This window comes from Nanorana parkeri, unplaced genomic scaffold (assembly GCF_000935625.1).
Source record: "Nanorana parkeri isolate BGI_ZX_2015 unplaced genomic scaffold, ASM93562v1 scaffold462, whole genome shotgun sequence".
NCBI lineage: Eukaryota > Metazoa > Chordata > Amphibia > Anura > Dicroglossidae > Nanorana > Nanorana parkeri.
The window spans coordinates 470,259-484,586 of NW_017306730.1; the positions used below are offsets into that span (position 1 = coordinate 470,259).

Genomic DNA, 14,328 nt, shown 5'->3' on the forward strand with positions numbered 1-14,328 from the left:
TATTATATAGTAAAAAATAAAAACCCCAGTGGTGATTAAATGCCACTAAAAGCTCTATCTGTCCCTAAAAAATGGTATAAAATTAATTTCAGTACAGCGTTGCATGACAGAATAAATGCCAAAGCACTGCAGCGCTGAATACTGAAAAAGGGTCTGTCACACCATGTCCGGACCAGATCTGCGCACGTTTCTGCAAACGTGGTGCGGTGTGTTTGTGACGCGTTCCAGTGCGTTTTTGTTGTTGTTTTGGGGGGGATGTAATTATGCAAATTAATCTCGTCCTGCTCCATGTCATAGCTTCTGTTGCGTTCCAGTGCGGTGTGTTTGTAACGCGTTCCGATGTGTTCCAGTGCAGGAAAATGTGACATGCAGCATTTTTTCCCTGCACTGTAACGGACTGGACTGGTGTGAACAGAGCCCAAAAATCAGCTTTAGCAGAGTAGTGGGCAGGGAATGCACAAGACACAAGAAGGGACTTTGAATATGCAGAGCTTTGTATCACAAGCTTGTTACTTACATCATAAGCACTTCTACCCCTACATATTTTTTCTTCAGGGAATTTAATTATGAGTGAATGGCAAAAAATGTATTTATTACAATAGTAAATCTGTTTGTGATAGCAAGCACTTTCGAGTCAGCCACTTTGCAACTAGCTAAGGTGGTGCCTGCGCTTAAAGTATAAATGAAGTCAAAACTTTTTATTTTTTCATTTTGGGTAGAATAAGAGATAATGATTGGGATGCACCAATACGGACTATTTGGGAGAGTACTCGTTCTTGCCAAAATGGTCCAACACTCCTGATATCGAACTTCCAGTCAGAGGGAGATTTCCTCTGACCAGCAGTGCCGGGAGGGAACATGGAGCCGGCTTCCTGGGCAATCAGGAGGCCAGGGGCAGGTAATGATTCGCCGCCCCGGCTTCCTGACTGGAAAGGAAGCCTGCTTCATGCTGTGTGGCCGGCTCCATGCTGATTGGCGGGACAGCCAAACAGCATGGAGCCCACTTCCCAGCCAATCAGGAAGCCGGGCATCGGATAATGACATACCGCCCGGCTTCCTGATTAGCCGGAAAGCGGGCTCCATGCTAGCAGAAGTACCAGTATCCGTACTCGGTATCGGCGAGTACCAAAAGATAAATATCGGTACTCATACTCGGTATTGGTGCATCCCTAGATAAGTAAAACCCATGTCAGGTTCTTTTTCATTTCTGAGATTTCCCTTCACTTCCTATCTTATAGAGACAACAGGGAGTGAGTGTAAAGCTCTCCAATGTGAGGGAAATCCCTTTTATTCCTGTTCTGGTGGTGACTCACATTTTTTTAGTTCACCCTCACTTTCATTCCCAATGATGGTGGTCACCAGAAAGAGTGCATCTCCCTATAGGAGACACAGAGCAATAAAAACAAGACCGGGGTACCACCCCCACCACTGTATCCAAAACGAACTTAAAAGTTTGGCCTTTAGATACACTTTAGGTATTGCACTGTTTGCAAAAATCTGTCTGTAAATAGCCAGCCCAAAGCCAGTTTAATTACCATGGATACAGAGATTCAGCCATGTAGAGGTCATCACAAAGGTTTCATCCATCACATTCCCTTTCCTAAATATCATGCTGTTTTTCAAGTCTTAGTAATTAACCTCTGATGCCAGCAGGTAGCTCAGACAAATTTTTTCATTTTTACTTTGTATTGCACATTCAACAACATACTTGTACTTGAAGGAACTTTGCTTTTCTTTGGCATGCTGATAACACCTGAAGTTGACCTAAACAATGTTAGCTGTTCTTTTTGTACAAGGGTCACAAGGACTAATCCCTGCAAAGATGCACTTGATTTAAAGAAGAAGTATCAACAGGAATAAAAGCTTACTTGCTGGTCAAGTAATTAAAGTAAAAAAAGTAATAATCTGCACCTTATAAACAAAAGGCAGAACAATTTGGCAGAAAAGCACTTCTATATGTCTAATATTTGTGGCTGTGAGCTCTACCCCTACATGACGTCCAATTCATGGACATTCCTATAGGGGAGAACTAGCAAAGCCCAATAGCTACTGCCTCCTCTGCTATTCCTTCCCACTGCCATTCCTCTTCACCTACTGCCAATTCCTCCTCGTTTCCTCTTCCAGTACTGTGCAGTCTCTGACAGCTAGATTGGATCACAGGTGGAGGATTGCAGCTCAGGAATTGGCTCACAAAACTGTGGACACCTACAGAGGGACACTTACCCAGATAGCAAGCAATTGTGCTGTTAGTTTGAAAATGACCTGCTAAACTATTGCAGACTTGACAAGCTTCACAATTGTGTTGCACAATTGCAGCAAGTCTGCATTGCAAGTCTCCAGACCAGTGAGCTTGTAGAGCTCTTGCTAAGACCCGCAGGACTCTTGCTGTAGACTTGACAAGCAAATTTGCTACAAATTCAAAAAGTGTCAACTAGAACTTGTGCTGCAAGTGTTCTGCAAGTCTACAACTTGCCAGGAATATGTGCAGCAAGTTAACAAGAATTACAATTTAACCCTGCCACAAGTCTGTGGCAAGTTATCCTTGCTATCTGGGTAAAGGTATGATGGTGCACACATGGAGATGCTCTGGTGGCACAGAGATGCACATGGAAATGTACACAGGCACAAAGGGAGACATGCTGGAGGCACAGGGGGTACACTTAGAGCTACAGAAGAGCATACACTTGGATGTGCACAGGGGTACACTTGGTAGAGCTGCAACAGTTAATTGATTTAGTCGATTAAAATCGACGATTGAAAACGCTGGCAACGTTTTCGATCGTCGATTCGTCGGCTATCGATTGATTTGCCTGTTCGGGGCTATTCCGGGCTCCACATGCGGCCTGAGCCACACGTCACACGCTGCTCCCGCTGCGGCCGCCGTGCCCACGGCACAGACTTGGAGAAATGCAAGAGCACAGGGGTATACTTGGAGATATGGAGGAGCACATGGTTAAACTTGGAGATACTTGGAGATACAGAGGAGTGCAGGAGGTACACTTGGAGAAATGGAGGAGGACTGGGGTATACTTGGAGATATGGAGGAGCACAGGGGTACAGGATATAGTGTATTATGCCACTTATGACATTTTTGAGAGAGGCCTGGAACCAAACCCTAGCGTAAATCAAGGGCCACCTGTATTAATTTAAAGTGTTGGTGATGTTGTATTCTCCCATCTGTTCCTGCAAAGGCACCATCTATTGCTATCACTTTGAGCACCCACTTATTTGAAGTGGTGCACACTACTGAAGTGACAATGTCACTGTTTAATATTTTTGGGGATGTTTGTCAACTTGAGGGTTTTGTGTAGATAAGTGTTGGTAAAGTAAGGTCTATATTTACATGGATTTTGGCGTGAGTAAGGGATCTGTTTACAAGGTTGTGGCTGAACCAGAATCTATAAATTACATGGCTAGTTTGTGTTAGGGTGGTAAACTTCCATAGTTGCTGGTGTTTGTGTAGAGTATATATACATGACTGCTGGGGAGTGTGTGTGTGTGTGTGGGGGGGTTCTATTTAATTGATCAAGTGCAAGGAAAATATACATGTACATTGCTGCTGGTTTGTATGAGAAGGAGGGTCTCCTTACATGTTACTAGTGTATGTGGAGGGTCTATTTAACATGACTCCTGTGGAACGGGGTGTCTATATTTAACTGGTGGTGTTTTTTGGGGGAAGGGATCTAATGACATATATAAGGCCTATATACATGTTCTATATACACAGCTGCTGATTTGGAGATGTTTAAATGGCTACTCACGACTGTCTACTTACATAGATATGGTGCACATAGATGCAGGTGAGGAAATGAGATGTGGTATGCAATGAGATAAGATGAATATGATTGTAGATGTCATTGGGAAAGAATGGGGTGCTGACTAAGCAGAATGCAGGTAAAAATGAAACCGTTTAGACAACGTGCACGTTGTGGTGCCTTAAAACACACCCACATTTTGTTCATGCCTACAATTTTTTGATACCTGAAAGCACCCTCATGTTTCAGCTCCATCTATGAAATCCTTCTGTCCATGCTACCCCACCCATCCCTTCCTGCCCAGGAGACAGGTGTCAGAATTGAAGGAAAAATCTTACACAATTGAATTGAAGGAAAAAAGGTACACAAACAGGAATTGAAAGCCAATGAAGAATGTAACCCCTCCCATTTCTAGCTGAAACTAACATGTTTTTGATGGAACTGTGCTTTTAGATGTATGAATGTATGTCAAACTTAAAGCACTATATTTTTAATTTGTAAAAAAAAATATTACCAAAACACATTTCTGCATTGTTTTGCCTCGATACTTCAAACAACCCAAGCATTTTTCTCTTGAAAGGTGTGCTAAAGCAATAGCGTAGCTGGGTCAATGGTTGAACATTTTGTATAGCTGCATTATGCTGCAGTTGATATTCCCTGCCTCAGCCATCCTGGATGTAAAAGCTTGACTGGCATGTTTTACATTTGTGCACTGATTAAATACTGTAGCTCTGACCTGCAGTAGCTGAGAAGATGAAAGGGTGCCGAGTAACAAATGAGACAATGATGCAGCATTAGCAACATGTTCTTGTTAGCCCAGACATGAAAAATAGCAAGCACCAAGGTATGGGAAAGCCAGCCATGACGGAAATCAATCTGAACTGTATTTTGTATTCTTTTCCATAAAATAGTTTAAGCTAGGAAGCAAAGATGTGGATTAAAATTTGTGTTTGTTATATGTTAAAGCCACTCTAGGGCTCTTAAATGAAACCTGCCACAGGTGAAATATGAAGGCTGATATTACTGAACTGCTTTTTGAAAATGTTGGTTGCGTGTCTACCATAGTGACCCAATTGCTTCAATTTACTGCAAGTCACTGACTTAGGACAATCGCGTAATGGTGCCCATGCACTTATCGATTATAGTTTGAAAATCATCCACAAATGGTCTTTTGTATGGTAATCGATCAGTTGATGGGAACCCAACAATTTTTTTTACTGTACTCCTGGCTGAATTTCCTCAATCAATCAGGCTGGAAAACTTTTTTCGGTTTGAATGAAAAATCGATGAATTAGTGGCATTTTCTTATGAAAAAAAATCGCAACATAAAAACGGCACATACGCAAACGAAAATCTGTTCTGTTGAGTTAGTATTGCTAAGGGACGATTATCAAAACGACATTGGTCTGTGCTTGATGGGGTATTCGAGCGGAAATCGAACAAGGGTTTGATGACAGCACGGAGGAAATCGAACGATAATCATAGAGTTTTGTTCACATCAGCATGCTTCTTTTGGGTTATGAGCTATATCATTGAAGCCGGTGGCAGTCAAGCAACTAGAATTTTCAGAAGGATGTTAGCAATGTCATTTGGATTAATGACTTTAACACTTTGAGTCAATAAGCTGAAAAAAGTATGCAGATCAGGAGTCATCACTTTGCTCACACTACACTTGCTGCATGCTTGTTCCACATCAGTGACTTAGAAGCCAGACGCAGATAGGCAAGTAACATTTCCAAATGGGAGGTCAACAATGGCAGCCTATAAGTTTCCATTCAAATGGACTGTAAATCAACTTTTTTTTTTTTTTTTAATGGAAAGTCAAAGTTGTGAGCTCAGTTTTCACAATGGACCCCTTTAGTGTAGCCAATGTAAATGACAACTTCTGACCCTTCTCTGATGTTCCGAGGCTGCATAATTTTTACAGTTCAGTGACTCAGAAAGTACTAAAGTTGGCAAGTGGCTTTAACTTTTTAGAAGTTCGTCAGGTTGAATTCTATATAAAACCATCACATACGTACACTGCTGTCAAAACAGAATTCTCTGGGATTAGTTAGAAAGTCAGGCGGGTTATTTTGCAGTTATTAAAGTCTACACCAAATTTAGCTTTTTGTGCTTTCTACAGTACAGAGATTCTTACATTTTTTATCCTGAGGACCCAAATAAGAAAATGATTACAGTACTGGGACCCAACTAGAGAATTAATACCAAAATGTCAGCAAAGCCACACAAAGAAAACAAAAACAAACACACAAACATCAAACACAGTTTTTTTCTATTCAAGCATTGTTTCTCAATCATTTGTAAAGAAAAAAAGTGAAACACTTACATATTTTTAATAACGCAATAAATACAGATTAGGCTCCTGAGCATCATTCCTATGTAAATGCTCATACATATATAAAAACAATAATTTAATGTGACACTAAACTCAGGAGTTAAATCTTAAAATGCATTCAAGTACATTAACTATGGATGAGAAAGGTTGCATTAGGCTATCAGTGACCAATCTGCAATGTATGTGTATAAACCCCTCAGCCTTTATAAATCCCGCAATCACCTACCCCATCACCTACCCCAGCAACAAAACCCTGCCCTATCTCAACATCCCCAGCATCATCTCCACTGTTCTTGGATTTCATGACACATGCTCTGATAATTACCTGCTTCAATTTTTCAACCTCCATTGTCCCCAATTCAACTGACATATTCCTCCTGTTTCAGTTATATTACCCTCCCAACCACCTGCACAATTCGCAGTGCTGCTGTATAGCTCCCAGACACCGCTACTGTACCTGAATAACTTCAATTTCAAGGGGCCAGTTAATTTACATTGATTTTGAATTCTATTCTCCTTTGTAAACAGTTTGGCTCCCATGTTGCTACTTTATAGTTACTTAGGGGATTATCTACTTACCTGCCAAAGGCAGCTGAGTGAATAACCGAGCCGAAGTGAAGTGAGCCAAACTCTGTTCGGCTATTCACTTCAGCCATGTACGGCTGATTTCAGCCGTACATCGGCTAAAATCAGCCGTACATTGGCTGCCTTCGGTCAGCCGAACATGCTCTGCATGTTCGGCTGAGCCAAAGTGCAGAAGGACTTCGACTCAGTCGATCCAACATCTGGATCGGCTGAGCCGAAGCTCTGGCAGCTCACTCGCTGCCATTCGCCCCTATTCTCATAGGGGCCGAACGACAGTCAGTAAATAGCCGAATGCTGCAGAGCGGCATTCGGCTCAGCTATTCTGCTCGGTACCTCCAAGGTAGTGATCAGAATAGCAAAACAGGTAAATGAATAATTAAAAAAAGTGTGCACCTCCTAACATGTGCACGAGTGGGACACAGTACACATTTTTTGCGATGGCTGTTGCATACAAGCTTTCGGGCAGCTATAGAGCCACCCGATCGCTTGTATGGTGTGTGGGAGTTTGTGCCCCCCTCCGCCTTCGCTTATGGCTATCTCGGGCCTTCACTGTCATCCCCCAGACCCAGCATGGTGGGTCTGTGTACATTGATAGGAGGGAGAGCAGCACATGTCTAGCAACTGACCTCCCCTCTGATCACTGAAAGTGAAAACGATGATTGTGCCACAAGTTACATATCAGTGCAAATGTCAGAGTGAGAGCAATAATTCTAGGGCTATCAATCACTGTTAGCACTAAACCGATGAGCATTAAATGCTTTTAAAGCATCACCTATTTTGGGTATGATAGTTTTTTTTTGTGATTTCTCAGGTGCAGGCAATTTTAAGGCTTGACACGTTTGGTATCTATTTACCCGGCATGACCCCGACTTAATAAATGTTTCATAACATAACGTAGGGAACATTTTTTTATGTTTGGTACTTTTTACTTTATATAGCAAAAAAAAAAAAAACCTAGTGGTGATTAAATAGCACCAAAAGAAAGCTCTATCTGTCCCACAAAATTATGTAAAATTAATTTCAGTATGGCATTGCAGGCTAAATGGCTAAATGTCAAAGTACCTCAGAGCTGAATACTGAAAAATGGCCTGGATAAGGAAGGGGATTTAGCAACCTAGTCATCAAGTGATTAAAGAGAATTTGTCACTCTGATCATTCAGGGCAAAGTCACAAAACCTCTACTAGCTCCCCCCCCAACCCATCTACTCACATTCCCCTTGCTCCCCCGTTGCTCTGGTGGAGCCATTGTAAATACCTGGTGCTTCCAGTTATGGAGGAAACGTGAACCCTTAAAGCATGCAATGCTCAGACCTAAGTCATCAATCCCCAGGTCCAAACATTGTTGTCTGAGGGAGGGGGTAACATCATAAACCATGTGGAAGCTCTGCCAACACCTGGCATGGAGGTTACATAGGGTTTGACTCCTGGAGGAACAGAGTGGTGGTACAGTGCAAGGAATGCGAGTATGGGTGGCCTGGGATGTGGGCTGGTAAGAGACTCTATCCTTAATAAGGAAAATGACAGTCTCTTTAAGGTGCCCATAGACATTAGATGTTCATCTCTCAATCCAGTTGTTTTTGGCTGGATCAGGCTACAGTCTCAAGTCTATGAACACTTTTCCCCTCAATAGGTCAGTACAAGAGATGTCCATCGCACTCCTCCCTCACTTTTTTTGTGTTAGCTGAACGGTATCTGGTTACTCAAGTGACTGTTTATATTATGGTATCAAGCCACAAGCAGAGATGCCTGAGGGTGTCCAGATTTAGCTTTATGTGCACATCTTTATTGACAACCTTATTATCAGTGTTTGTATAAAAAAAGCTATTGTTCTCTTGGGAAAGGCTGTATTTTTTAATTATGCAGGTCATTTAATGAAACTTAAAGAGACCTTATTATTGCAGCTGGACACTAATACAGCATAGCTGACAAATGTACACTTTAATTCATATTTATTAACTGTATGTTAGAAACAATACTTATCGACAATTTCTGGTGAGAAATATTAGATTGCGAGATGATTCAGATAAATGGCTCAATTAATTGAAATGAAGCAGACTCCATTGCACTGAACCGAAGCTGTGAGCTCTTTATTAAAAGTGCTGTTCTGTAGCCCATAACCTTGTTCCTTGACTCCTCTCTAGTTTCCAATTTAAACAAGTCCCCATGCGGCCTGCTCTAAAGGCCTTTGTCTCCCTGTCATTGTTAAAAGAGCTGAGGCATCCTGGAAGTGTGAAATCAGAACTCATGAGTTGAACGGTTCCCTCGGGAACACTGTACTGCTCAGAAGGTCAAAGTCATGGGCTGGACCATCTGAAAATGTCTGATCGCCAGTCTGTGACACAGCGGGTGGGGGGCAAAGGAGCTAGAACTTAACACATCTTAATTAAAGCCCAAAGACAGCAAAACAGACTGTTTTTAAGTGGGCTGTCAAACAAGACTTAGATTTTGCCCCGCTAATGAATGTGAATCTGCTAAATGTTAAGCCATAAGCTAATAGGGATGTTCATAAGATAATTGTTAAAACAGCATTATATCTTCTTCTGCTATGTCTTTATTTTATATTACAATCAGATTTCATGCTCTATTTGTTTCTAGGTTTTTATGTTCTACGTGGTTATAAAAGAAATGAAATTTACATAAGGACAATCTAAGTAAGGCACACATGATAATTTAATGTCAAGGAAAAGCCTCAAGGTATATGGAATGGGTACACGCTGTAACAATGAACCCCAAAAATCATACCAATGTGCCTGTCTCTATAGCTGAATTTAGTGAGTTGTGTTTCTACAAAACTGAAAATATAGAATTCTCAAGTTTCAGATACGTTTTTAAAGTAACCCTATCAACCCTATGGGCAGTTTAAACTCAGCATATGATAAACTAAATGCATAAACAACTACAGAAATGTTCATGCCAAGACAATAAGTAAATCCTGAGATATAGGTAGCTGAAGGTTTATGAAAATCTCAATTTTTCCTGCAATAGTTGAACTAGGCCCCTCTCTCTAATGTGCTTCAAGCATCCCTATTGGTTAAAGAGGAGCACATCACATTACAAAATCCTCTGGATCTACTAAGTGTTTTGACATGTGGTGATCTACTGATTGTTTTGACATGATGTAAGCCACACTACCAATACTGAGATCAGATGTTGTGTCTTCATGTCATCATATTGAAAAATGATCCACTACTGTGCCTTCATGACTGGAAACTATAAACAACAAAAAAAAGGGTGGCATCTACCTTCTCCAACCTCAATTTTTGCAGCAAATCATTTGCCTTAATACTATCGGTGAACTTTATCATTATTATTTTTGTTGTTATACTTTATCCTTTATAAGTGCCAATATTTTACACAGTGCTGAACATAAAATAAAAGTAAAAAAAAGATATAATCAAACAATGACAGAAAACATCTACTAAACATGACAATGAAGATGACTTCTCTGAACAAGATTATAATCTAAAATAGATAAATGGCAGTGGCTTTAAGTGACAGGGAGCTGGGTAATACAATAAGTTTGGAGTTTAAGTGATACCCTCAGCCGGCTAACTGAATAAAACCTGAAGAAGGGATCTAAAGCATTGTGAAAGCTGCATCTTTAGTAACGTAAGTTAGCCAACAAAGGGTATCACTTAAACTCCAAACGTTATGCATGGGTAAAGTGGAAGTTGACCCTAGAATTACTCTGTGAACATTAAAAAGCCATATAACACATCTACCTTAATAAATGCATAGCACCATGTTTGGCTTCTGTCCACTATCTGGTTTTCCAGGAATCAGCTTTGGAAATTGCTGGCCAATTTACCAGTGGCCCTATCCAACTCATGGTGATCCTGATAAACTGTTTTCAGTGCTGATTGCTGGCCAACCAGACGCCATGGTGTTATGTATTCATCAAGGTACATGTGTTATATGGTTATTTAATGTTCACAGATTTATTCAGTAAGGAAATATTACTAGCAATATTAGAATACGCCTGCTGTTGTGTACTTATTCCTTCACTAGATCATGGTGACTGAGAGCATTGCTTACAAAAAGCAAGAAGAAAAACCTTCCATTACATCACAGCAGATAGGCATTTTGTCCTCATTCCAACCTACTCAGCTATGGCATGCACAGGAAATACAGAGAAGCTAAACTTTATATTCACATAAAATATAATACATTTTCTAAACATATGATTTTTCAGCAGGTCTGTATTTACCATAATGGCACTCACGGGCCTGTGCCTAGGGAAGTGGGAGCGTATGAGTTATAAGATGTGATCATTTTTTCCTTATTTGTTTCTGTTTTCTGGCCGCCGCTGGATATCTGTGGCTTAAGTGCACTATGGGGGATGTATGTTCCGGGGGATGTTAAGACTCACTATAACCCACCTCTCCATTCTCTTGTTTGCTCATCTGTACAGTTAGAAATTAGCTTTGAAAAAAATAAATATCACTAACATAATAACATAATACAGGGGGCAAAGTTGGCACAAAGGGATATAATTATTCTGGTGTGCCTAGGTCAACATTAAGAGGCTGATTAACTAAAGCAGTTGGGAATGTTCACACAAAAAAGGAGTAAAGATTCACCTCCATTATCAAATCATGAGAAAAGCTAATTCTTGTTCATCTGCACATGACTGGATAATTGAAGTAAATCTTAACTCTTTTTTGTGTGAACATTATAAACTTCTTTAGCCTTGATGTCTCAGCACAGCCCTTGATATGTGGTGGCTTCAGATACATCTACCTGCTATAAACTGTCATCAGAAATACCACTCTGCCTTTACAAAATAAATGAGTAAATTAAAAAAAATGGCAATGGCATTAAAGTGGAAAATGCACTATTTATATCATGACTGTTTTTCTCTAGACACCATAAAAAACTCCATTATCATGACATGGTTTTAATTAAAGCCCCCCTCCTCTTTCCGAGAACCCTTTAAATAAGCATCAGTAGAAGATACTCCTGGTAGCCTGTCATCTTCTGAATGTCATTGTGGTGCACTGTGTGCCCCAGATGTAAAATGTAACAAATAAGTCTCATCAAATGAATCACAGGAAAACAGTTCATTCTTTTAAAATTTTAATTAAGAGCTGTTTGGAGAATATATGTAAATGTAGTGACAAGACATTTTGTACAGTGGGATCTTCTTACCAGTGACATCAGCTGCCATCAATCCCTCTGCTCTTATGACTTTTACTTGAAGGAAGCCCACATCATTAAAACTGCTAAAGGATCGCATAAGACTCTGTAATTAACAAAAAAAATCCAAATGCATTATTAATGTATTTTTTATATAATTTAGTTTCACTTTAAACATGCATAATATTTAAAAGAGAATGCTACAGAGGACAACAATTATTATTGTTATATGTGAGTTCTCAAAGCAACATGAAACAAATAACAAAGGTCCATACAGCTCGTCCATTAATTGTAAGTGCATTGGTCAAAATTATTTATTTTAACAGGGACAGTCTTAAAAATAATTGCAATACATTCCAAGCACAGAAAATTGCATAAGTAAACAGACACACGGTAAGGCTTTGAGTGACAAAATTAGCACACAACTTAATTGGTATCTCTGTGGCCCAATCTAAAAAAAAAAATAATAATTAGCTTAACAAAATGGACTTAATGAAAGAGCTACTATTTGAAAACAGCATGGGATTACGATCGAGGCACAAATACCCTAGTGTAAGGTGCACAACGCTGGCCTCAAAGTAATAAAAAATGATATGGTTTGATTAGTACACATTCAGGGGGGTCTATGTGTGTATATAATGTCTTCAGCTTTTTTTACACCAAAGAATGCCTTAAACCTTAAAGAAGCTTTTTTTAAATACTTTTTTATGCTTTTTTTATAATTAAAAGGAGATTTTGATGCATTTAAGGCATTGCCACCAAAACAAGAATTCACTAAACCTATGTTATGTTTACAGTATTAAATAATGTTATCAATTTCTGGGGTATTGTTGCTCTAATAGTGACGTTTAAAAATTATCGCATGTGTTATTGCCCCTAAAAATTTAGCTAGCTGAAGCTTGTTGATGAAGTGCCTTTAGAAAAAAAGCCGGAAAATCAACTGTTTATTCTAGTGATAACGAAATGCTTCTCAAGCTATCATAGCACTATATGATAACATACAGGCTTTCAACAGTTTATTGACCATTTAATTAAAAATAAAGATTACACACTTAAGCAATATTTATATTTATCAGCTGAACATTTTAGGAAGAAATTATCATGAGATAAAACAAGGCACTGAGTTAAAATAACCCATTCATTTTAGTGAAATTAAGTCTTATAGGCTCAATTCACATAGCCTGTAACAACAATTAGGGTCTTCGTTCCAGCCATGTTATTGCACTTTTCTCATTGGTTGTGAAAATAACCGTTACCACATTGAAAATAAGAACATTTATCCTAATGTTTTAGTTTTGTGAATTCAGCCTGATGCCTGCAACCAACTGTTGTACATGTTGGGGATCTTAAATAGGTGTCATTAGGTCTGATGCTTATGGTTAAATATTGTTCAAGAAATATCAAAACATTTTAAGGACCAGATAAGCCCTATGGTGCAAGTACTGTTCATTCATAATAGCCCACAGATATTGCTAAATAAATTCTGATGTAGTTTTATGAATACCTGGAAGGACTTTTATGGGCATTTCTGGAGCTCAGAGTACAATGTACATTTCTAACTCCTTCTTTCTTCTTTATATGCCACTATTCTGAAGTCTGAAGTTGTTCTACATGCATAAACATTAGTTTGTGAGACCTTTTGTAAAGTTGGAGGTTTTCCTGCACACCCCATATCATTCTGAATTATTGTCCCAAATGTTAAAAGTATTGTAAAGCAGTGTTGCTGCCTTACTGTTCAGAAGATAGTCATCTAATGTATGAGTAAGCATTGAAGAAGAAAACCACATTCCTCTTTATGTTAAAACTACGGGCATCCCTGTTACAGTTAACCTCAGCTTATAATTTGTCATTGTTCTTAGGCCCTAAAAACATGCTTTTCCCAATAATAGTTGGGTAAAGGTTAGGTTAATAGTTAGGTATAGACTCCAAAAGTTTGGGTCTTATACAGGTAGAGTTCATTGCAGCTTAGCGAATTTACAACTTGATGATTCCAGCTCTATTCACTGACCTTCCTAAGATATCAATAGGCAAGGATTGTGTGCATTACTGGGAAAAACTGAATAACTTATTCGTGGCATTAAGCTTCATGAACAGTACTGGTCTAGAATTTTCATGCATGTCTCATTTACAGAGACCTTGAATCTACTTTTGGCAACAAAAATGATACCAACATTAAAAAAAAGTAAATTTTCTTCAATAGTGCACCACATTAGCTACTTGCACTATTATAATTAGTATTCTTGCACTCACCTCCATTTCTGAATCATAATATGTTAAGTATGCCATTGTGACAATGAAAATAGTAGTTTTGGATCGTAAAAATATCAATAAAAACGTTATGGATGTAAAGAGCAGCCCATGTTTTTATTAATAATATGAGAGAGCTGACAGTCAGAGCACACTGTGATATTAACATTATCTGTCCCAAGTGAATGCTCCCTGTTTACAGTGAAGATATGACCTTGGTTTTCAGAGACAAGAAATTATTAAGCTAGGTATATTCCCCTATGTGCA

General features: G+C 39.2%; 1 protein-coding gene across 2 annotated transcripts in view; it reads right to left on the reverse strand.

Annotated features, from left to right (window-relative positions):
• MCTP1 (multiple C2 and transmembrane domain containing 1) overlaps nt 1-14,328 on the reverse strand; it is a 339,981-nt gene that overhangs the window by 229,217 nt on the left and 96,436 nt on the right. For both annotated transcript variants that reach the window (XM_018560532.1, XM_018560531.1), the window contains exon 9: nt 11,827-11,920. In XM_018560532.1, coding sequence (XP_018416034.1) covers nt 11,827-11,920 — 94 coding nt within the window. The remainder of the gene's footprint in view (nt 1-11,826; nt 11,921-14,328) is intronic.